The following is a 22,466-nucleotide window of genomic DNA, read 5'->3' as shown; positions in this document are numbered from 1 at the left end:
GAATATTTTGCTGTAATAAACATAATATATTAAATCTAAAACTTTTGTAACGTTTTAATACAATGCAAGTTATATTTTATATGAACTACCATTCAAAAGTTTTGGGTCAGTATTATTATTATTATCTTTTTTTATAAATTAATACTTTTTACTGTGGCAGGGAAATAATTAATGAAAGTTGTAAATACTTTTTATACAGTACAAACAAATTGTATTCTGTATTCAGAATAAATGCTGTTCTTTCTAAATTTCTATTCATCAAAAATCCTGGAAAAATGCAGCACAGTTTCCTCAAAAATATTAAGCAGCACAACTGTTTTCACTGTTGATAATAATAAGAACTATTTCTTGAGTAGCAAATCATAGAATGATTTCTGAAGGATCAGGTTACACTGAAGACTGTGGTAGATCAGATTTGCCATCACGGGAATAAACTACACTTTGAAATATATTAAAACAGTGAACAATTGTTTTATTTAATTGTAATGATATTTCACAATGTTCCAGTTTTTACCATATTTGTGGTCAAACAAATGCAGCCTTGGTGAGAATAAGATGTCTGTTTCAAAAACATTTAAAAACTCTGAAAATTCTAAACTTCCGAATGGTGGTGTATTCTAGATAAATATATTCTGACTATTCTGTCTATTGTTTATATACAATATCAATGCTATTAATGTATATAAGCACAACTTTATGGCACAACTAAGCTTTTTTTAAATTATTTTTATTTTTATTATTTTTTTAACTGGTCTAGGACTACATCCTGACCACCAATGTTGTCAGCTATGATAATGGTTTGCCAATTCAAAAGATTTGATATTAAGGTGTTGCCAAGTTAACAAGAGTAGTATTCAGCCGATCATGTGATCTTAACACGGTGGCCATCATGGTGTATAATAAAAACATCTGGTGCATGTGACAGGTGTGTGAGGTTAGCGCTGAAGGCCAGGTGAGGTATGAGCTCGAGACCAGATTCCAGCAGCTTCAGTCCAGACTGGCATCAGTTACCTTGGAAACTGAGGAGGTAAAATCAGAGATGCTCATAGCAGTACTGTGCATCTCTCTGACACTCGCTTTCTCAAGTGGATTTGTGAACAACCCCTTTTTGACGCTGGTATGTATCCCACCTGTGAAATTCCTTCAGATCAGTAAGACACTTAAGACAACTCTCTCAAACCTTCTGGAGAGCGTCTGTGATGATGACTGCAACCCCACCCCTGATGCCTCCGTCACCCCATCAGTGGAGAACACAGCTGAAGGCACAGGAACCAAACCCAGCCTCGCCAAACGCAGAGCCAATCAACAGGACACAGAGACTTTCTACTTCACAGTAAGATCTCCTCCTCTTCTTCTGGATTGATGTGCTTTATGACCAAAAATATGTGGACACCCCCTACTATCCATTAAAGATGTGACAGTAAGAACATTAAAGATTTCTATTACACATACATTATGTTCTTTTGAGCTTTCTATTCATCAGATTTATCATGATTAAGCAGCATAACTGTTTTCAACATTAATAAAAAAGAAATGTTTCTTAAGCATCAAATCAGCTTATCATAAAGATTTCTGAAGGACCATGTAACACTGAAGACTGGAGTAATGATGCTGAAAAATTGCCTTTAATTAATGATCATTTAAATTATATTCAAATAAGTAGCAGGTATTTTAAATTGTAATAGTATTTCACTATTTTTACTGTATTTAAGCAAATACATACAGCCTTGGCCAGCATTGAAGACTTCTTTCAAAAACATTTAAAAGATCTTATCAACCACAAACTTTTGAACAATACTTGTACCTTTTGCCATATAATGTGCATGCAAATCTTACAGCAGAAAAGGAATTACCTTGATGGCTAACAATAACATAGTCATTCATGTTACGCTTTATTTTTTTTTTCAGAAAGTGAAGGAGCATGTAAGTGGCAGCTCTCTGATCTCGAAGCTCCAAGCCAAGCATGACCTAGTTAAAGAGGCCATACAGAAAGGTAACTAACCGCAACTAACCAACGCTTCAACTGAGAATGAAAAAAAGCTTGTGTGAAAGAAGTTTGTTACCGTGCCCTAATAAAATACAGGGTATGATGGCGTAAGATGCCTTATCACAATAACAGTTGCAACAGTTTTAGTGGTGCAACAGTGAATTTAGTAACTATAGTACTTTGGTGGAAACTATGTGATGGAGTAACTGTCAAGTTAACTGTTCTCCTTGTTTTCCCTCTGTCTCATTTGCAGCTGAGGCCATTGATAGCGATCCCTCCAGGTACGTCTGCCATCCCATCTGTCTCTCTGTGACTATGTGCTGTTCACACAGCCATTGGCCCGAATCCGGCAAACATCTGCTCTTGTTTGCTGGCCGACGGTCTTTGTGTGTTCAGCAGAAATTAAGAAGGCTCCATTGAGAAATGTATGAATCAATTTCATAATGAGGCTAAAACATCTCATTGTGGGATGAATAGAGTGTGTATTGACTCAAAACTGCAAATCTGCATGCACTAGAGTACGTTTCTGTTGTGCTGTCTGTTCTGTGTGAATTACTGTTATGTTAGCATGTTTGCATGAGTGCACTGATGCCATAGTGTCACAGTGGAGTGCCGGTGTATATATTTCCCAGAATGCAACCTGGTAGGGCAGTGCGTGTGCGGAAAGCCAGGCCCTGCTCCCAGTACCACCACAAACTCTTCACTGGAGATATGCTCTCCTTCATTCAGGTATAGCCCTGTGGCTGACAGCCCTCCGATCTGTTACAGACAGATTTCTCTAATTTTCTTGCTGTGTTCCTCTGTCATTCCCTCCATGGCTTTCTTAACACATTGTGCTTCTGGTCGTTCGTGTTGCATTTATACACTTCCGGTATGGATTTAAGCATGGCTGCCCCTTCGTCTTGATTATGGCTTGTGACACAATAACGTATCTGGTTTATTAATGCGGTCTCTTAATGATTATTTGTGAATCAAGACCTTTTGGTTTGACCGGTCGGTTGCAAATCTTCAAGGTGAATGTTGGATATTAATAACATATTTGGAGATAATGTGATCACTTCATGCCCCCCTAGTAAGATTAAAAGCATTTGGCATGGTTTGCATGATTGTGTTAGCGAATCTTATTTGAAATGACATGCTACATTATTTCCATAAAGTGACGTGGCTGCTTATTAAATCGGTTGAGACAGACGCGCTCACAGTTTCCTCTCCAGGCATCTGTGCAGCCTAATAATCCGTGTGCTAGCCAACAAAAATGTGTGTTCACCTGTGTGTGTGAGTGGAGGCATGCATATTTGTGTGCATGGTTGTGCTCATGAGATCCATTGCAGTCATTGTTTGAATGCTTATCCAAGACTCTTCCTAATTGAAATGCTTTGTGATGCTCACATTTATCTTGCTTCTCATTAAAAATACAGTCAAAAGAGCCTGACAGTGACCGTCCAGTTTTTCAGTAGATCTGGAATTTTCACTGAACCTTGTTTTCTCCACTGGAATAAAAAAAAAAAGGAACTACAATTCCATTAATTATAGTGAATAGCTGAATGGCCTAATCAAATAAGAATAATCAAAGGTATTACAATAAAATATGAAACTATATATATATATATATATATACAGTATTGTTCAAAATAATAGCAGTACAATGTGACTAACCAGAATAATCAAGGTTTTTAGTATATTTTTTTATTGCTACGTGGCAAACAAGTTACCAGTAGGTTCAGTAGATTCTCAGAAAACAAATGAGACCCAGCATTCATGATGAGCACACTCTTAAGGCTGTGCAATTGGGCAATTAGTTGAAAGGGGTGTGTTCAAAAAAATAGCAGTGTCTACCTTTGACTGTACAAACTCAAAACTATTTTGTACAAACATTTTTTTTCTGGGATTTAGCAATCCTGTGAATCACTAAACTAATATTTAGTTGTATGACCACAGTTTTTTAAAACTGCTTGACATCTGTGTGGCATGGAGTCAACCAACTTGTGGCACCTCTCAGCTGTTATTACACTCCATGATTCTTTAACAACATTCCACAATTCATTCACATTTCTTGGTTTTGCTTCAGAAACAGCATTTTTGATATCACCCCACAAGTTCTCAATTGGATTAAGGTCTGGAGATTGGGCTGGCCACTCCATAACATTAATTTTGTTGGTTTGGAACCAAGACTTTGCCCGTTTACTAGTGTGTTTTGGGTCATTGTCTTGTTGAAACAACCATTTCAAGGGCATGTCCTCTTCAGCATAGGGCAACATGACCTCTTCAAGTATTTTAACATATGCAAACTGATCCATGATCCCTGGTATGCGATAAATAGGCCCAACACCATAGTAGGAGAAACATGCCCATATCATGATGCTTGCACCTCCATGCTTCACTGTCTTCACTGTGTACAGGTAACTCCAGACTGTCTTTGATCATCCTGGAGGTGATCATTGGCTGAGCCTTTGCCATTCTGGTTATTCTTCTATCCATTTTGATGGTTGTCTTCCGTTTTCTTCCACGTCTCTCTGGTTTTGCTCTCCATTTTAAGGCATTGGAGATCATTTTAGCTGAACAGCCTATCATTTTTTGCACCTCTTTATAGGTTTTCCCCTCTCTAATCAACTTTTTAATCAAAGTACGCTGTTCTTCTGAACAATGTCTTGAACGACCCATTTTCCTCAGCTTTCAAATGCATGTTCAACAAGTGTTGGCTTCATCCTTAAATAGGGGCCACCTGATTCACACCTGTTTCTTCACAAAATTGATGACCTCAGTGATTGAATGCCACACTGCTATTTTTTTGAACACACCCCTTTCAACTAATTCAACTAATTGCCCAATTGCACAGCCTTAAGAGCGTGCATATCATGAATGCTGGGTCTCATTTGTTTTCTGAGAATCTACTGAACCTACTGGTAACTTGTTTGCCACGTAGCAATAAAAAAATATACGAAAAACCTTGATTATTCTGGTTAGTCACATTGTACTGCTATTATTTTGAACAATACTGTATATATATATATATATATATATATATATATGTATGTGTATATATATATGTATGTGTATATATATATATATATGTATGTGTATATATATATATATATGTATGTGTGTATATATATATATATATATATATACACTCACATATGCATGTGTAAATGTTAATATAAATTGGCGACTAAATATAATTATATATATTATATATGTGTTTATGCTTATATGCATATACATGTATATGTCAGTTGTATAGAATAATAATAATAATAATAATTTTACATAATTAAGTTAGACTATTAAATATCTTAATATGAATATTATACCATGAGTAGTTTAAGAGTGAAACTGCATCTTAATCAGTTTCCTTCTTAATTACATCTTACATAATCAGGATGAGAGTGGGTTGTTGCTCTTGTGCTCTTTTGTCACTTTTTCTATTTGTGTGTGATTGGTGGAGCTCCCTGTGTTTGGTTTTAAAAGGACACCTGTATGGAGCCAAAAGAGTATCAATAAAGATAAATGCACACACTACATTCACATATGCACACATAGGATTCATACATGCACACACATGATTCATAAATACACAAACAGGATACACAAATGCGCACAAAATTCACAAATGCACACACAAAATGTAAAAAGCACAGAAGATTCACAAATGCTTAGAAAATTCAGAAATGCACACAAAATTCAGAAATGCACACACAATTCAGAAATACACACACAATTCAGAAATGCAAACAACATTTACAAATGCACTCAAGATTCACAAATGCACAGAACAAGATTCAGAAATGTATTTCTGATGCACACACACACATATATCTTGATTTACAAACTGCTTGCGGTCTGTGAACTTCACTGCATTTGTGTGTGAATTTTGAGACTCCCCTGACTTGGCTCGACACACAAATGCCTTTTTTAAACAGGGAATGATCTGCAACCAATTAGATATCTCCCTTGTTTGAGCCATTCACAAGAATGCACCCCACGTGGGGGATTGTTTATTTATAAGCCAATCAGCGAACGACTCACTTTCCTCAATCAGAGAATGACTCAATTTCCTCAGCGGACGATTCACTTTCCTCATGCAGCAAAGACTCACCTTCCTTAGCGAATGACTCACTTACCTCACGCAGCCGGCGACCCACTTTGCGCAGCAGGAGACTCACTTTCTGCAGCCGGAGAGTCACTTTCCTCTCGCAGCGAACGACTCAATTTCCTCACGAGTCATGCAGCGAACGACTCACTTTCCTCACTAGTCACGCAGCGAACGACTCACTTTCCTCACGAGTCACGCAGCGAGCAACTCACTTTCCTCAGCGAACAATTCACTTTCCTCACCCAGCGAAGTTGAGCGAACGATTCCCTTTCCTCATGCAGCGGCGACTCACTCTGAGCAGCAGGAGACTCACTTTCCTCTCGCAAAGAACGACTCACTTTCCTCACGAGTCACGCAGTGAACGACTCACTTTCCTCACGAGTCACGCAGCGAACGACTCCCTTTCCTCAGCGAACGATTCACTTTCCTCACTCAGCAAAGTTGAACGAACAATTCCCTTTCCTCATGCAGCGGCGACTCACTTTGAGCAGCAGGAGACTCACTTTCCTCTCGCAAAGAACGACTCACTTTCCTCACGAGTCACGCAGTGAACGACTCACTTTCCTCACGAGTCACGCAGCGAACGACTCCCTTTCCTCAGCGAACGATTCACTTTCCTCACCCAGCAAAGTTGAACGAACAATTCCCTTTCCTCACGAAGCGGCGACTCACTTTGCGCAGCTGTAGAGTCACTTTCCTCTCTCAGCGGACCACTGACTCTCTCTTCATGTAGGGACCGAATATTATAATTAAAGTGACTTCTATATTGCATCCAAAAGAATATTTAGATATATTTAAAATATTCAAAAAGGTGTAAAACATTTTTTTTACTTTTATTAAAATATTTCAATAAAATGAAATAATTGCCTATTGCAAATTTATGAATCCATGGTTAACTTTTTGTCTGCAGGCACAGTCTGGGCTATATGTATTGAGACATTTTTTAATTTATATTTTGTAAAAAATAATAAAAAATAAACCTGAATTGTAATCTAAACATCTGTATTTCCATACAATTTCATAAATAGGCTGTGTGAAGGCGTTCATGTGATTGGCTTATAAGTAAACAACCACGTGGAGTGCGTTCTTGTGATTGGCTAAAAGAAGGGAGACATCTGATTGGTTGCTGATCATTCCATGCATTTGTGTGTCGAGCCAAGTCAGAGCAGTCTCAAAATTCACACACAAATGCAGTGAAGTTCACAGACCGCAAGCAGTTTGTAAATCAAGATATATGTGTGTGTGCATCAGAAATACATTTCTGAATCTTGTTCTGTTCATTTGTGAATCTTGAGTGCATTTGTAAATGTTGTTTGCATTTCTGAATTTTGTGTGCATTTCTGAATTTTGTGTGCATTTCTGAATTTTGTATGCATTTGTCAATCTTCTGTGCTTTTTAAATTTTGTGTGTGCATTTGTAAATTTTGTGCACATTTGTGTATCCTGTGTGTGTATTTATGAATCGTGTGTGCATGTATGAATCCTGTGTGTGCATATGTGAATGTAGTGTGTGCATTTATCTTTATTGAGACTCTTTTGGCTCCATACACCTGTGGCTTCTAGAGAAGAATATGGGGTTATATTAGCAACGTGTGACGCCTTCTGCTGATTAAGTGTTTTACAAACTAAAAATAAGATGTGGCTCTCTGATAGTACTGGGGAACTCCAGACTTCACACTTTTCTTTTTTTGAGTGTATATCCTAGCCGTTAAAGCATAGAGGTCATGACAGCTTGTGCATAATACCTACTAAATTCTGCACCATCTAAGAGGCGTCACTCTTGCTGTCTTGCTTATCTGCACTTGAAGTCTTTGGCTCATTAGCACTGTCTTTTAAAGACCAGTAATGTGCACAAACCATTTTTAACAAGAAACTTTTAAATAAAAATAAGTTAAATATAAATATGTAAGGAACAAATTACTTTACCAGTTAAGTTTGTAATACTGTAATTAGGAATTGTGTGTTTCTGTGTGTGTGTGTGTGTGTGTGTGTCTTACTGTATGCTCACCAAGGCTGCATTTATTTGGTCAAAAATACTGTAAAAAAAAAACTGTTCAAATAACTGTTTTGGTGTTCTCATTTGTTGTAAAATGTAATTTGCTGCTCAGTTATTATTAATTATTATTATTTTGAATGTTGAAAACAGTTTTTGCTGCTAATAAAAAGTTCAAAAGAACATCATTCATTTGAAATAGACTGTAACATAAATGTCTGCTACTGTCACTGTTTATCAATTTAATAATAATATTAACTCAATCACAGGAATAAATTGCATTCTAAAATATATTCAAAGAGAAAATGGTGATTGTAATTTGTATTATTTCTCAATTCTACTGTTTTTGATCAAATAAATGCAGCCTTGGTGAGCATAAGATACCTTTTTACCAATAAACATTTTAAACATTTTTATGTACGTTTTTAACCATTTTAAATCAACATTCCATTTTATTTATTTTTTTTACATTTTTGTAGTTCACTTAGGTAGTCCTGCAGTGTGACAAGTGAATTAAAAAAGCATTTAAAAACATTCCCAATCAATATAGCATGTCACACTCATATTTGAACTTTCATGTCAACTTTCCATTTCAATGCTAGTCAGCGGTGATTAATGTTTAAGTTTAGCAAACACTGAAGGTCAAATAGGTCAAGCAGCATGGTCTTCCTGGTGAAGCTGGTCAGCGTTGGTAATCTCACTGATCAGGTTATTTAAGAATCCTACTGAGGATGCCAGCATCCACCAGACAGCATATGCATGCTAGTGGTTTCATCAGGGTCCTCTCTATTCTCTGAGATTCCCACCGTGTCTCTCTCTGTTCCTGGGAGCTCAGGCCTGTTGAGCACTGCTCTGCCATCTGGCTCTCTGAGCCTTAAGAAACGACTTCCCTCTCTCATCCGCTCACTTCCATTCTCACACACTTTTCTTCTGTTGTGGTGTATTGTCTGACAGTGTCTTCTACATCCTGCATTAGCAGTGGCTGGTCTATCTCTTCATCTTAAGTGGACAGTAAATCTATGAGATGTGCACTCTCGTTACACCCCTAATAATTGGATAATGCAGTCAGGGCCACAGAACTGCTTTGCCAACAACACTTTTTTTCTTTTTTTTTTGTCTCGATTGGTTGATCAATGGGTGCAGCCCAGTAAAATGGACAATTTTCTGGCTAAGTGAATTGAAATCTGATTTAGAAACATGGTTGGCATTGAGATAACAGAGAGATAAAACTAACGTGTTGTTTCTGACACTGAAAGATCCTACATTTTGTAACGAGCACAGTTTTGGGCAAGATATGTTCAAGAAATTGTTCCTTTAAAAAACAAACAAATAAAAAGTGGACTTTTTTATTCTAAAGAGAATTTGATTGGACAAAAAAAATCTGTGTAGTGCAGTCTGTTTCCTGTAAGAAAAAAGATAAAAAGTTTAAGTGTACACATTACAACCTTCAAAAGTTTGGGGCTGGTAAGAATTTTTTTTTAAGGTTATTTAATTTTTTATTTTTTTTGAAGGAAGTCTCTTTATGCTCACCAAGGAAGGATGCCTTTATTTGACCATAATACAGTAAAAACATTAATAGTGTAAAATATTATTACTATACTATTACTCGAGTCTTCAGTGTTACATGACCCTGTTCACACAATATTTACCATCATCATTGTTGAAAACTGCTGTTTGTTTTGTAAATGAGATGAACAGCATTTGAAATAATACAATAATTTACAAAGCATTCACTTTTGATGAATTTAATGCATCTATGCTTAATAAAACTTTTTTGTATTTGCTATAATAAAACTTTCTGATCCCAAACAGTAGTTTATTTATCTGCTAAAGGTGTATTTTGTCAGTGTCCAAGAGTACACTAGCATATAAATCAGAATCCTTCGACTAATCGAATGTAATGCAATCTTTAAGTACATTCTTCCCATCTAGACAGATCTAAATTAAAACAGAGCATCCCTGACATATTGCTTTTCATCTAAACTCCTTGTTCTCTGCTTTTGTCTTTCTCCCTCACCCTGATTTTCTCCCCCTTTTCTAACTTGCTTTTGCTCTTGTTTGCTCTTCTCTCCCCATTTTTCATGTTGCTCTCCTTCTGGTCATGCCACACAATCTGCTCCTCCTTTATACGTCCCTCCTGTCTCTCTCTTTCCTTGCTTGGCTGCCTGTGACTGTAGAAGGAGGAGACGGATGTCGAGGACTCAGGTACAGCTGTTTCCCCTGTCATGCATGCATCTGTTTGTGTGGGCCTTCTGCACTCTTTGTCTCTATCTTTGTTCACTGTATTTTTTTTATGTACACTTGTATTTCTTTCATGATCTCTATACAACTCTAGTCCTATTCAGATCAGATATGCATAATTGTTTCCCATTTTCCCTTCATTCTTTCTATCAGAGCTCTGGGCAACAGATCCCCCTGGTGGTGGAGAGCTGCATTCGCTTCATCAACCTGCACGGTAAAACTCTTCATTGTCATTTTACCTCATTGAAAAGGTTTTACACATAATGAAACGATACTTAAAAGAAAAAAAAACATGTACATGAAATGAAATACATTCATATATGATGAAGACTACAGTACTAATAAAAGCAGTAAAGCAACAAAAACAACATTTACTGAGTGACACCTTTAACATAAGTAGAATTAGTATAAAGGACTGAGTATTTATGTGTGATGCTTATTTTAAACAGGTTTGCATCATGAAGGAGTTTTTAGAGTTCCTGGATCACAGACTGAAGTCAATCATATCAGGGATGCCTTTGAAAGAGGTACACCTATGTTCAAATGAATAAATACAGGTGTATTCATATAAATTTGTAGCAAGAAATATACATTTGCAAATAAACATGTTTTAAATAGTAATAATATTTCAGAAGATAACTAGTTTTCTGCAAATAAATATCACTGGTTTTATAAATGCAGCCTTTGTGAGCGTAAGAGACTTCTTTTAAAAAAAGCTTAAAATATCTCACCAACCTCAACATTTTGAATATTAGAATATATTATCATACAGTATTTAAAAATATAGAAATATTAATTGAATTTTTCTGTCTCTCTGACTGCTCTTTGTTGTTTTTTTTTGCAGGAGAGGACCCTCTCACTGACAGCGAGAGTGACATTGATTCAGTGGCAGGGGTTCTGAAGCTCTATTTCAGAGGTCTAGAAAAACCTCTCTTCCCGGAGCAGAGCTTTAGCCAGCTCATGGAGTGTGTCCGTAAGATGCCATTCATGTGATTATGTGCGCTTTCAGTCACCCAAAAGAGTCTTTGGACATTTAGTTTACATTAGGTAACAACATATCAAACCATATAGGCATCTGCGAGCAACTAGACCATTTCCAGAATGTTCCTCTTCTGTGGCATTTGCTGTGAAGTTTAACCAAATAGTGACAAGGTGAAACTGTTTAAAAGTTTGTCAAGAATTTTTATAATAAATTTAATAGACATTTTTTTATTGCATATATTGACAATAAAGACATTAAGAATTTGATTTAAAAATAAATGTATATATATTTTTTAATATCATGAAAATAATTGTATGGTTTCTAAAAAATATATATTAAGCAGCACTGCTGTTTTCAACATTGATACTAATAAGAACATTTAATTTAACTAATAAGAAATATTTCTGTTTTTCATTTATTTTCAGTTAAATAAATACAGCTATAGTGAGCATGTGATACCTCTTTCAAAAACGTGAAAAAATCTTTACTGACATGATATAACAGTTGAATAGAGTTAATGTTTTTTTTTTTTTACGTTTTGATTCCAGTATGTCGACTAAATTCTGTCAACTTTATATCCTTCTCAGAGATGGAAAACATGACAGAAAAAGTAGTGCAGCTAAAGACCATAGTCTCGTCCTTCCCCAGACCTGTCCTCATAGTGATGCGGTATCTCTTCGCCTTCCTTCATCAGTGAGTCCTGCTCTCTTTGTAATCGTTCTAAACCTGATTAAGGTGGTCAGTGATACAGTTGGTAACCTGTTTGTTTGTGTCTGTTCAGTGTCTCTCAGTACAGTGATGAGAACATGATGCTGCCGTATAACCTGGCCGTGTGCTTCGGCCCCAGTCTGCTCAGAGGGGTGGAGATGGGTGGTGATGAAGTGACACTGGCACCTCAGATCAATGACCTTGTTAAGACCATGATCATCCATCATGAGAGCATTTTCCCGGGGCCTTCTGAACTCCCGGGACCCGTCTATGAGAAGTGCATGACTCTAGAGCAGGAGTACTGGTGAGTCTTAAAGGGAGAGTTAAGCCAAAAATATCAAATCTGTCATCGTTTTCTCTGCCTCGTGTTGTTTCAAACTCCTTTGCTGTTAATTTTGTCCTAAAAAGAAATCGTAATTTTCGAAAAGAATGGATAAAGAAGTAGTTCACCCAAAAATGAAAAACTTAACTCAAAAGAACAGAACTTCATCAGAAATGTAGCATTTGCATTACTTGCTCACTGGTCAATCCTCTGGAGTGAATGGGAGTCCAGATAGCTGAGAAAAACATTACAAATAATCCACACAACTGAATTAATGTCTTTTGAAGTGAAAAGCTGTGTGATAAATCCATCATTAGTGCATTTAACTTTAAACCACAGTTTCCGGCCAAACCCACAAGTTCATAATCCATAATAATAACGCTTCCTCCAGTGAAGAAGTCCATCTCCTTTTGTCCTCTCACATTATATATTTGTTTAGATTAGAACTGTTATGCAATGTTATGGATAGAGGACTGGTATTTTAGCTGGAAGCAACAGTTCGAAGATATTGTTACAAAAACATCTTTTCACGTCACAAGAAGTTATTTGATGAACTGGAGTAATGTGGATTACTTATGGATTATTGTGAAGTTTTTACTCTCATTCTGACGGCACCCATTCACTGCAGAGGATCCAGTAGTGAATGAGTGATGTAATGCTAAATTTATCCTAATCTCTTCCAATTAAGAAACAAACTCCTCTACATCTTAGATGACCGCGTTGATTCAGCATTTTTTATTTTCAGCAAAATATTCCCTTGAGCAGTTCTTAGCTGAGTTTTTTCCTTTCATGTAACTCCAACCTCTTTTTCCAGTGAACCCATCACAGAGGAGGCCGAGGGCGACGCCGAACATCTTCCCAGTGAAGATGGTAAAAAACACAACACATACATTATGCCAATATATATTTTCAACCTTTCAAGTTGTAATTAATTGCTTATCTAAATGTGTGTGTGTTTGTTCCATGCTGGGTTTTCGTGTCCTGTTGTTGCATTGTGGCCATTCCATGTTGGATTTTGGCATGTGTGGCTTTGTGTTGTGTGTTTGTGTGTGTGTGCATTGTATGGGCAGAGTGGGAGGCTGTGGCCATGTTTGATTATGTTGCTCGCTCTGCAGCCGAGCTGTCATTCAAGCAGGGTGACCACCTCCTACTGCACAGCAAGGCCTCTGCTGATTGGTGGAGAGGGGAAGTAGGAGGGGTAAAAGGCCTGATCCCCCATAAGTACATCAGTGTGGTAGAGGGGTGAGACATACACTTCATTATAAACCGGATGAGGTTCCTTCAAATGTTTCATTAATGTTACTTCAGTGGCTCTGTTTCAAAACCTAGTCAAGGTTTCAAAAAACATCTCGTCTTATATTTCACCCCAAAATGAAAATTCCGTCATTAATTACTCAATCCAAACCCTTGAGACCTTTGTTCATCTTCAGAACACAAATAAAGATATTTGTGATAAAATCCGAGAGCTTTCTGAACCTGCATAAACACAAATGCAACCATAACATCCAAGGGCCAGAAAGGTAGTAAGGACATTGTTAAAATATTCCATGTGGCATCAGTGGTTTATCATTAATGTTATGAAGCTACAAGAATACTTTTTGTGTGCAAAGAAAACCAAAACAACAACTTTATTCAACAATTCTTTCTCTTCTGTGTAAGTCTTCTCCGCTGGTTCACAAGAGTGCCAAAATATATATATTATTTAATTACCAACAGTAGTGTATGTATAGAAATGCATTGCACACATAAACACTGGGTGAAATAATCTACTACTCTGAATTATTTTCATCTCAGTAATGAATATAGCGTCTATTGGCAGCTCATTAGGTTTTGCAACAGAGCTAATGAGTATAATTTGCTAACCAAAACAGCTGTGCTGATTAATTATTTGTGCACTGATTCTGCTTTTATATTACCATGTGAAAACAAAACTGATAAGAAGCACAATGAATCATTTAGCTCTGTCATGAATATAGTTTTATTCAGAATAGATGTCATATTTAATCCGACACAGACACAACCAGTACAGTCCATGGGCCTCCTTTATAAAACACAAGAGGAACCACAGCTTTTAAATCCATTGTTGCGTAAATTGTCAGTCCTGCTTGTGCTTTATTTATGAGACCCATTGAACGGACTTTAATTCTTTTTGGTTTGCATCAGTTTATATATGGTGTCTACACTAACTTAAGTCTAGCAAACCATTGCAGAGACATGTGACTAAGGAAAATTACAATAGATATACATATCGCTTTACTTTTTAAACAATATCTTGTTAGCAGTAACCTGGCCACTAGGTTTGGCGACCTCATCTTGTTGTCTTCTCATCCTCAGGGCAGAGCGTAAAGAGCGAGGGAAGAAGGAGGACAGCAGGGGGGGCAGCACGGGAAACCTATCAGATGAACAGCAGCTGCCTGAACTCAGCACTCGGTATAATCACTCAGACCGCTGATAATGATGGACCTTGAATGTTCGTCACAGGCCCAGTGAGATCTTAACTGTACTGTGTTCACTGTCATTCCCCAGTATGAGAGTGAACAGTGACAGCGCGTCTTTGCCCGGCCGGCAGAGGACAGGCAGCGGAGGCAGCAGTATGGGTGGAGGCAACAGTGGGAGCGGGAGCCCCATCCGGAAGATCATGCAGGTGCCTGAGGGACGACTCATCTTTCCTCCTCAGACAACTGCGGTTGCACGCCAATTCTCAGGGTAGGAGAACAGAAGGTGTTGTTTTGATGGTACCAGCTGCTGAAAGTCTTGTGTATGAGAAGTTACCTGAGTGCATGACCACCATTAAACTTCAGTAAGTTTACAGAATTATTCTGGTGATGACAAAAAAAGTGTTTATGCTAAATCAAAATTTCAACTAGATATTTTTATTTTTATTTAGGTAAATAAATACTTTTATTTAGCAAGGAGGATGAATTATATTAATCAAAGTTTCAGTGAAAATAAAAGATGTCCGTTTTAAAATAAATTTGAATTCGTTCAAATTCTGAATAATCCTTGTTTTTTAATCCAGAAAAAAGGTACCTGTAAAAATAAAAGTACCTATTCAACATTGATGATAATCAGAAATGGTTACTGAGCATCACATCTATATAACAGAATTTCTAAAGGATCATGTGACACTGAAGACTGGAGAATTTATTCTGAAATTCAGATTTGCCATCAAATAAATACATTATTAAGTATCTTAAAATAGACACGGTTATTTTAAATGACAAAATTTGACACTATTTCTGTTTTTACTGTTTTTTTAAATCAGAAAGGTCAAAAAAGGTCTGAATTCTATAAAATTCCCTTAAAGGGATAGTTCCCCCGGAATTTTTAATTCTGTCATTAATGACATTCGTTCATCTTCAGAACACAGTTTAAGATATTTTTGATCATTTCTAAAAGCGCTCTGACCCTTTCATATACAGCAAGGATACAACACGATCAAGGTCCAGAAACATAGCAAGGACATTGTTAAAATAGTCAATGTGGCATCATTGGTTCAACTGTAATTTTATGAAGCTATGAGAATACTTTTTGTGAGTAAAGAAAACAATAATAACGACTTTATTCAACAGTTGGTCTCCTCCGCGTTACCCCCTATAGAAACATTTTGGTGAGTATCCACTGAACATAAACAACTTCTGCAGCACTGTGCCGATACGTTGTTTTCATTCAGATCAAAGCAGTACTCTCCAAAATGTGACCAGGGTGAAGCAGAGGAGACAAATTGTTGAATAAAGTTATTACTGTTTTTGCACACAAAAAGTATTCTTGTAGCTTTGTAAAAATAACAGTTGAACCACTGATGTCACATGGATTATTTTAACGATGTCCTTGCTATGCTTCTGGACCTTGATCATGGTAGTACCCTGGCTGTCTGTCTAGCTTCAGAGAGCTCTTGGATTTCATCAAAAATATCTTAATTTGTGTTCTGATGATGAATGACGGTCTTACGGGTTTGAAACAACATGAAGGTGAGTAATTAATGACAGAATTTACATTTTTGGGGGAACTATCCCTTTAAATCATGGGATAAATACTGTATAACAAATTTTGCAGCTATCTGCTTTCTTCAGAGTAGTTCACCGTCTCTTCATTTCTGTTTCTGAGAAACTTGTGAAACTGAAGAAGGCAGATAGATGAAACAAATAAGTGCAGCCTTGGTAATTATAAACTTGGTGGGCATAAACTTTAAAGAACATCTTACCGACCACTAACCTTTAAACTGTAGTGTATATTGTTATAAACAATTGAAAATTTGTATCTCTTTCTTTGTCTTCAGTCATCAGGAGCGCAGACACACTTTAGACAGTCTGAGGCCAGTTGGAGGACCAGCAGACAGACAGACAGTGCATATTGACAAGGTCTGATTCTTCTACTGATGTTTCCACTGAAGGAATACTAAAGCCCCAGAAAAATAGGCCCTATGACTCATGGTCTATATGATGTGTCAAGTTGCCATATGATAGCTTTAGGAGATGAACAGAATTTAAATCATTATTCATAGACAATCCCGCTCTCTTAATTGTAGCTTTCAAATTTCATTTGTATATGTAAAATTTAGCACATCAGTCATCAAACCTGAACTGCCCATGCCATATCTGAATTCATACGAGGGTTTTCAGACTATCTGGATATATTAGGGAATTGTTATATGATTTCTTTCCAGGCTTTGGAGAGTCATGGAAATGTAATTAAAATCTTTACAGTTATGGCAATTTATCTAATGAATCTGAATTGTTCTGCATGTAGGCTTAAAAATCGGAATTATCTACTGAACCATATTCTATCTCTTTTTTTGTCTCTTTGGCCATATTTCAACACTCATAAGTACAATCATGAGTCAACTCCTCAATGACTCGTTAAATGAGAGACTGGGACCTACTGGGGACCTCAGCGCAATTCCTCGGGGGCCACAAAATGGCTTTAAAAGATTTAAAATAAGACTAAATATGCATTAAAAGCTGAAAATGCAAACTAATGTATTATATGTAATATTCTTTTATTTTATTTTAAAATAAAAATTGGTATAAATGTGGTTTCTAGTTCTTGGAAAGTAGTGGAATGAATAAAATAAGAAGTCGTCATGGGAATTTCTATGATGAATATACATAGTTCTAGTTTTGTCTCTAGAATATTTTATTTTGTATTTTATGACTCTAAAATATTTTAGAAATAGGTTTGTGTTAAACTGTAAAAATACCCCATAAACCACTGTAAAACTCTGTTTTTGAAACATCTGAAATTACTGAATTTAATAATTATTAGTAATATATTTAGTACATTTCCACTTTCTAAAAACAAACAGCTTTGTCATTAGAGTAGAAGAACCAAAAATACCTTAGCTTACATGGGAGGAATATTATTTTAGGCAAGTTTCAATCCATGAATTTGAAGTGCTAGCACTTGTAAACCCAAACGGATATCCTCATGTATGAACGTTTCTCTCTTTCTCATAGGAGGTCAGTCGGCAGATGAACTCAGTGTTTAGGGAGCTGTTGTCCCGTCAGCCGCCTCTGGAAGCCTCGGGTTCGAACCCTCCTCCCTCCTCTCCTCCCGCTTCTGTCCCTTCGGTACCCTCCGCTGCTGCTCGACCTCCGGTGAAGAAGGGAGGCTTCGGCCTGCGCAGCAGAGGTCTCTTCAAAACCCAAGACCCACAGGACTGAGGGAGAGGAAGAGATGATAGATGCGTGAATCTGAGTATGAGTGTTGTAGCGGGAACAGCAAACTCATCACAGATATGAATATATTTTTCCAGACATTCATTGTACGGTACTCTTTACGCCTTATTAACTAAAGTGTATTCAAAAGGTTTAAGTTGAAAGTGACTTTATATGGTTTTGTTTTACGTGAGACCACGTCATTGATCCTATTATTAGTTGTATTTGTGTTTTACCTTTGACAACAGTTAATCTGGTCCTCATTGAAGAATCTCCCTCTTCCTAACTAGTCATTCATCGCAGTGATGTCCAATGTGTCTGACGTTTTTGACTGTAGTGTAGACTGTGTTCATTGATGATGTATTTATGGAGTACCAGAAACCAAGTGTTGAGTCCCTCAAAGCACATAGATTCAGAAGGACAAGTGAATTGTGGGAATGAAGTCCATGACAGACAGAGTCCACATTGTTATTTTAGATGTAGATGTGTCACCCTGAATGTAGCAAGAGATTTTTGAAGGCCGACGTTACCCTCAGATGTTTACCAACCAAGATTCTACTTCATTGTGTTTAGTTTTTCTTTTTCAACGTTTTTGTGTTGCTTTTTGATATGCATAGCTCAAATAGTTCAAGGTACGACATGATGCTCCAGTTTTTCTTTTTTAGAAGACTCATTTGCCTTTTTTTTTGTATCATTTGCTATTTAATTATTATTATTATTATTTACATTTAATTGCATTGCTATTTTTACAATTCCTTGCATTACTGTATTTGCATTTGCGTTGTATTATTCTTTAAAAAGCATTCTATCATAAAGGAACCAGCACACATGCGTGCAAACACACTGACGTGGATAGTCTCGTGTGGCAACAGGTGGAGTTGCCAAACTAAGCACAGCCCTGTAGCCGCTTTTACCCCTACGGCTCCATTTTCTCTCAGTCACATACAAAGACTGGAAAGACAACTGTGAAGACAAGTGCCACTCAGAGCAGCTCAGGAACTGTCCAACAGAGAACTGACTGGAGAAAAGCTCAAACTGTGAAACAGCACATATAGTCGCAGGAAAAACAATGACACTCACTTTCTTTTTGCTGCACATTAGTGCTCCTGGTCACTGGTCTCCGTCGACGTCCAGCCCGTCACCCATGCATTCCCTTTAGCAGTGTGTGTCTCTGGTAGATGATGTCATCATTGATGTGTGGATTACAATAATATCAAAATAAATTATATAGATTCTAAAATACTGTCGGCTTGCGGTGTGTTTCTTGATGCATAATAAATACAGTTGGGTTGTTATTAATTGTTTTAAATATGAGATGATATGTGAGGAAACTGGCCGCGTGTGAGGAGGGTTAGCCTGTCCCGTAACCTGATCAGTGGTGTCCTCTCCATTCCTCTCCCCAAAATAACTCAACACTCAATCTGCTAATTCTTTACTGGGTACAGACACTTCTACACACTAGACTATGGCAAAGAACACAAGGCAGAAAGAGTGAGGTCACTCCTCCACACTGAGAGACGGTCCCCTCCTGTAATTGTTTGATACAGGCCACATAATCATCTGTTAGATGTGGACAACAAGAACATTTATGGACAGTATCAGTGTCTGTCCGGCTGATCAAAACTGTTGCTTTTGCTGAATTTGTTTTATTGACCTGGACAGGATTACAGTTTATTTTTGGCCAGGAATATTGATATTGGGTAAGTGATAAATATTCATAATTGCTTAAGTGATTTTGCATAGCATTCATGGGAAATTCTTGATTAAATTATATAAACTTATATTATAATAATAATCATATTTAATTACTATTAAAAATTAAATGTGGTCTTTTTTATTATCACAAAATGCTTTTAGGTAATTTATTTTAACAAACTGATATGAAATGATGTTTACATTTACAACCATACTGTACTGATGAGTTCACTTCTCAGTAGACATGTCGTATTACAATATGATGTACTATAATGAGTGAATACTAGTAAGCAGGAGCTGCCAGTGTCTGTCTTGTCTGATTTGAGTTAATATTTGTCACCTTCTTGTAGTTCAGTGGGGCTGGGGACAAATGGGGGAGGGGGGGGCTCACACTTCCAAAGGGGATGCAATGTGCCTCACTATAATAAAAAACAAGACAAAACATAAAAAAATCAGCCAGAACAGCTAAAATAGCAAGACATGTAGTGAAATCGTTTATCTTATTTTAATTTGTTCCCTTAACTGCCATTTTTACTTAAAAACCAAGTTCTCAGAGAGTTGAGTTATGATTTATAGACTTGGAAAGTAAAAGAATTAATACATTCTTAAGTAATTCATTTTTTATAATGAATCTATATCAAACCCAATCATATAAAATTTTATTGCATGGTTAGATATCGCTATTTAATAACATGATAGGTAAAAACTGATAGCCTGTAAGTCGCTTTGGATAAAAGCGTCTGCTAAATGCATAAATTTAATTAAATTTTTAATTTAATTTAATTTAATAACAATGTCTTTACAAAATAGAAAAGTCATGTAAATTGTTAATAAAATGAGAACCATGAACAATGTTCAGTTATTGGGAAAATAAGATTGAATTATTAATAATTTTTAAATTTAATTTCATTTATATTGCCACTCTCTTACTTTCTGTAAATAAAACATTTGAAAATGAGCATCTGTCATTATAACGGAAGTATCAGAAATATCTTTTGGGTAACTTGCAAATAGCCAGCACCCACAGTTATGCTAGTAAAAACCTAACCTATTCAATAATCAAAATAAAAAATACTCAGTAGCCTACTGTAATGTTTGGTTCTACACTGATGCATATAAGACAAAGACTGCACAAAGACACAATGATTGCGATCTGCTTTGCAGTCAGTATGATGTCAGACAAGTATTTGGTGGAGTGTAATATTGATGATGATGAAGATGATGTGAAGAAGATCCAGCCGTCTCCACCTCCTCCTCCACAGTTCTCCTCCACCTCGTCCCTCACTCCATGTGAGAGCAGGGATCCCTGGGGCCTCAACAAACACCTGAAGGTGAGCACAACTCTCTCTTCTTATAAGTGGAAAAAAAAAACCATCACCATCCATAAAGTGCCACTAACTTTCGCTTCACTGTGAAACCAGATAGAGTTCAGTGATGTTTTGGCGGAGCCCGCGTCCACGCACAGCTCTGACCGCGTGTGGGTGTACAGCGGCATTGGGTTCGAGTCCGCGCGGCTCTGGGGTTACCGCTGTGTCACAGCGCTCTGTGCGGTTCCCCTCTCCTGTCTCTGCGGCTGTCTCTTTGCCCTACTGGCCTGTATGCACATCTGGTATGCTCATTTTGGCGATAATTTATGAAATCTGTTACATAAATGGAATAAAACTTTTTAATCAAAAGTACTGTCTCTTGCCATAGGTGTGTGATGCCCTGTATCCAGGTGTTTCATAGCTGCCTGCCCTGTGTGAGGTCACTGTGGATGAGTGTGGTGAATATCTTCATCACTCCATTCTGCACATCTGTGGCTCGCTGTTGCAGTGGCGTATATGTGGTGTTCTCCAAAGAGTGACGAGACTCAAGGAGGAATCTGAAGAAGCTCGTCAAACTGCTTAGTCCCAATAGTCCCAATAGTTTTCTCTCAAGAACAAAACATGAATCAGTGGAATACCTGAATGGATTCTTTTGCTATTTAAAGCTGTGTTGAAATAACAATGAGACATTCAAAGAAGAGGATTAGCCTACATGTTATTAAATTGATTTTTACCTGTTATTAAATAGATATTTATTCATTTGTAACAAATTCTGCACGGGTTATTCATGTGTACAAAACTACAATAGCACACAACCTGTTAATACTTATTACTTATTCTCTCTCTCTCTCTCTCTCTCTCTCTCTCTCTCTGAAGTTTGGTATAAAGAACAACTGTCATGTATATATATTTTGATGGTTGCCACATCATACATCTATACATTTTATTAAAACAACCACTTAGCCTGTATCTTGAACATACAAGCCTCAAGTTTCTCATTTACTCCAGTCTTCAGTGTCACATGATAGCCTACTTCAGAAATCACTGGTGCTCAAGAAACATTTCTTAAATATTATTAATTATGCTGCTTTCAATTTTTGTGGATTCTGACATTTTCTTTTCAGGATTCTTTAACAGAAAGTTGTTGAAAGAGTTTACTGTCATTTTTTTTTGTTAACTAAATTCATCCTTGCTGAATAAAATGATATAGCTTACATATGTGTGTGTGTGTTTGTGTGTGTGTGTGCGTGTGTGTGTATTGTTAATATATATATACACACACCTTTCTACTTAATCAGATGTCCTTGTTAAAATATCAGGACTACAAATCAATAGTCCCATTTAATGGATATCTAAAGCAGTGTTTATAGGCTTAGCAAAGTAAACCTAATATCTAAAAGTCTAATAATAATAATAATAGTATTAAAAATTATAATATTGATAATATTCGTAATTCTTTTAGACCACCAGTGTCCCTAGGA

The 22,466-nt window shown here is 36.8% G+C and overlaps 2 protein-coding genes and 1 long non-coding RNA gene across 5 annotated transcripts in view; 2 read left to right on the top strand and 1 right to left on the bottom strand.

Annotated features, from left to right (window-relative positions):
• Window positions 1–19,225, top strand: part of LOC113069112 (SLIT-ROBO Rho GTPase-activating protein 3-like) — a 32,011-nt gene extending 12,786 nt beyond the window's left edge. The window contains exons 9-24 of one of the 3 annotated variants that reach the window (XM_026242095.1): window positions 926–1,027; window positions 1,148–1,333; window positions 1,909–1,993; window positions 2,241–2,268; window positions 10,251–10,278; window positions 10,468–10,528; window positions 10,764–10,841; window positions 11,159–11,287; window positions 11,884–11,989; window positions 12,078–12,308; window positions 13,141–13,196; window positions 13,397–13,568; window positions 14,661–14,756; window positions 14,853–15,032; window positions 16,606–16,687; window positions 17,783–19,225. In XM_026242095.1, the coding sequence (XP_026097880.1) occupies window positions 926–1,027; window positions 1,148–1,333; window positions 1,909–1,993; window positions 2,241–2,268; window positions 10,251–10,278; window positions 10,468–10,528; window positions 10,764–10,841; window positions 11,159–11,287; window positions 11,884–11,989; window positions 12,078–12,308; window positions 13,141–13,196; window positions 13,397–13,568; window positions 14,661–14,756; window positions 14,853–15,032; window positions 16,606–16,687; window positions 17,783–17,989 (1,827 nt within the window). In that variant the 3' untranslated portion in view covers window positions 17,990–19,225. Of the gene's footprint in view, window positions 1–925; window positions 1,028–1,147; window positions 1,334–1,908; window positions 1,994–2,240; window positions 2,269–2,619; window positions 2,717–10,250; window positions 10,279–10,467; window positions 10,529–10,763; window positions 10,842–11,158; window positions 11,288–11,883; window positions 11,990–12,077; window positions 12,309–13,140; window positions 13,197–13,396; window positions 13,569–14,660; window positions 14,757–14,852; window positions 15,033–16,605; window positions 16,688–17,782 lie in introns of all 3 variants that reach the window. The other 2 variants (XM_026242094.1, XM_026242093.1) reach the window with 2 other exon arrangements.
• LOC113069115 (uncharacterized) lies at window positions 15,009–19,168 on the bottom strand. The gene is made up of 3 exons (XR_003279658.1): window positions 19,064–19,168; window positions 17,664–17,985; window positions 15,009–15,098 (listed from the first exon to the last, which is right to left on the bottom strand). It is a non-coding gene; the product is annotated as an uncharacterized LOC113069115 (long non-coding RNA).
• A 210-nt stretch (window positions 19,226–19,435) lies between the features above and the next one.
• LOC113069114 (caveolin-2-like) lies at window positions 19,436–22,190 on the top strand. Its single transcript, XM_026242097.1, has 4 exons — window positions 19,436–19,683; window positions 20,843–21,009; window positions 21,100–21,287; window positions 21,374–22,190. Exons 2-4 carry the CDS (start codon window positions 20,848–20,850, stop codon window positions 21,522–21,524), a joined length of 501 nt encoding a protein of 166 aa, XP_026097882.1. The 5' UTR covers window positions 19,436–19,683; window positions 20,843–20,847; the 3' UTR covers window positions 21,525–22,190.
• The last annotated feature ends 276 nt before the right edge of the window (window positions 22,191–22,466 follow it).

This window comes from Carassius auratus, unplaced genomic scaffold, assembly GCF_003368295.1.
Source record: "Carassius auratus strain Wakin unplaced genomic scaffold, ASM336829v1 scaf_tig00000876, whole genome shotgun sequence".
NCBI lineage: Eukaryota > Metazoa > Chordata > Actinopteri > Cypriniformes > Cyprinidae > Carassius > Carassius auratus.
The sequence above is the reverse complement of the archived record's forward strand: the minus strand, read 5'-3'. Positions and strand labels throughout refer to the sequence as shown.

Coding starts and splice junctions, on each gene's coding strand:
- LOC113069114 (XM_026242097.1), top strand. CDS start 20,848: ATGATGTCAGACAAGTATTTGGTGGAGTGTAATATTGATGATGATGAA. Junction 21,010..21,099: donor GCCTCAACAAACACCTGAAG/GTGAGCACAACT, acceptor CTGTGAAACCAG/ATAGAGTTCAGTGATGTTTT. Junction 21,288..21,373: donor CTGGCCTGTATGCACATCTG/GTATGCTCATTT, acceptor CTCTTGCCATAG/GTGTGTGATGCCCTGTATCC.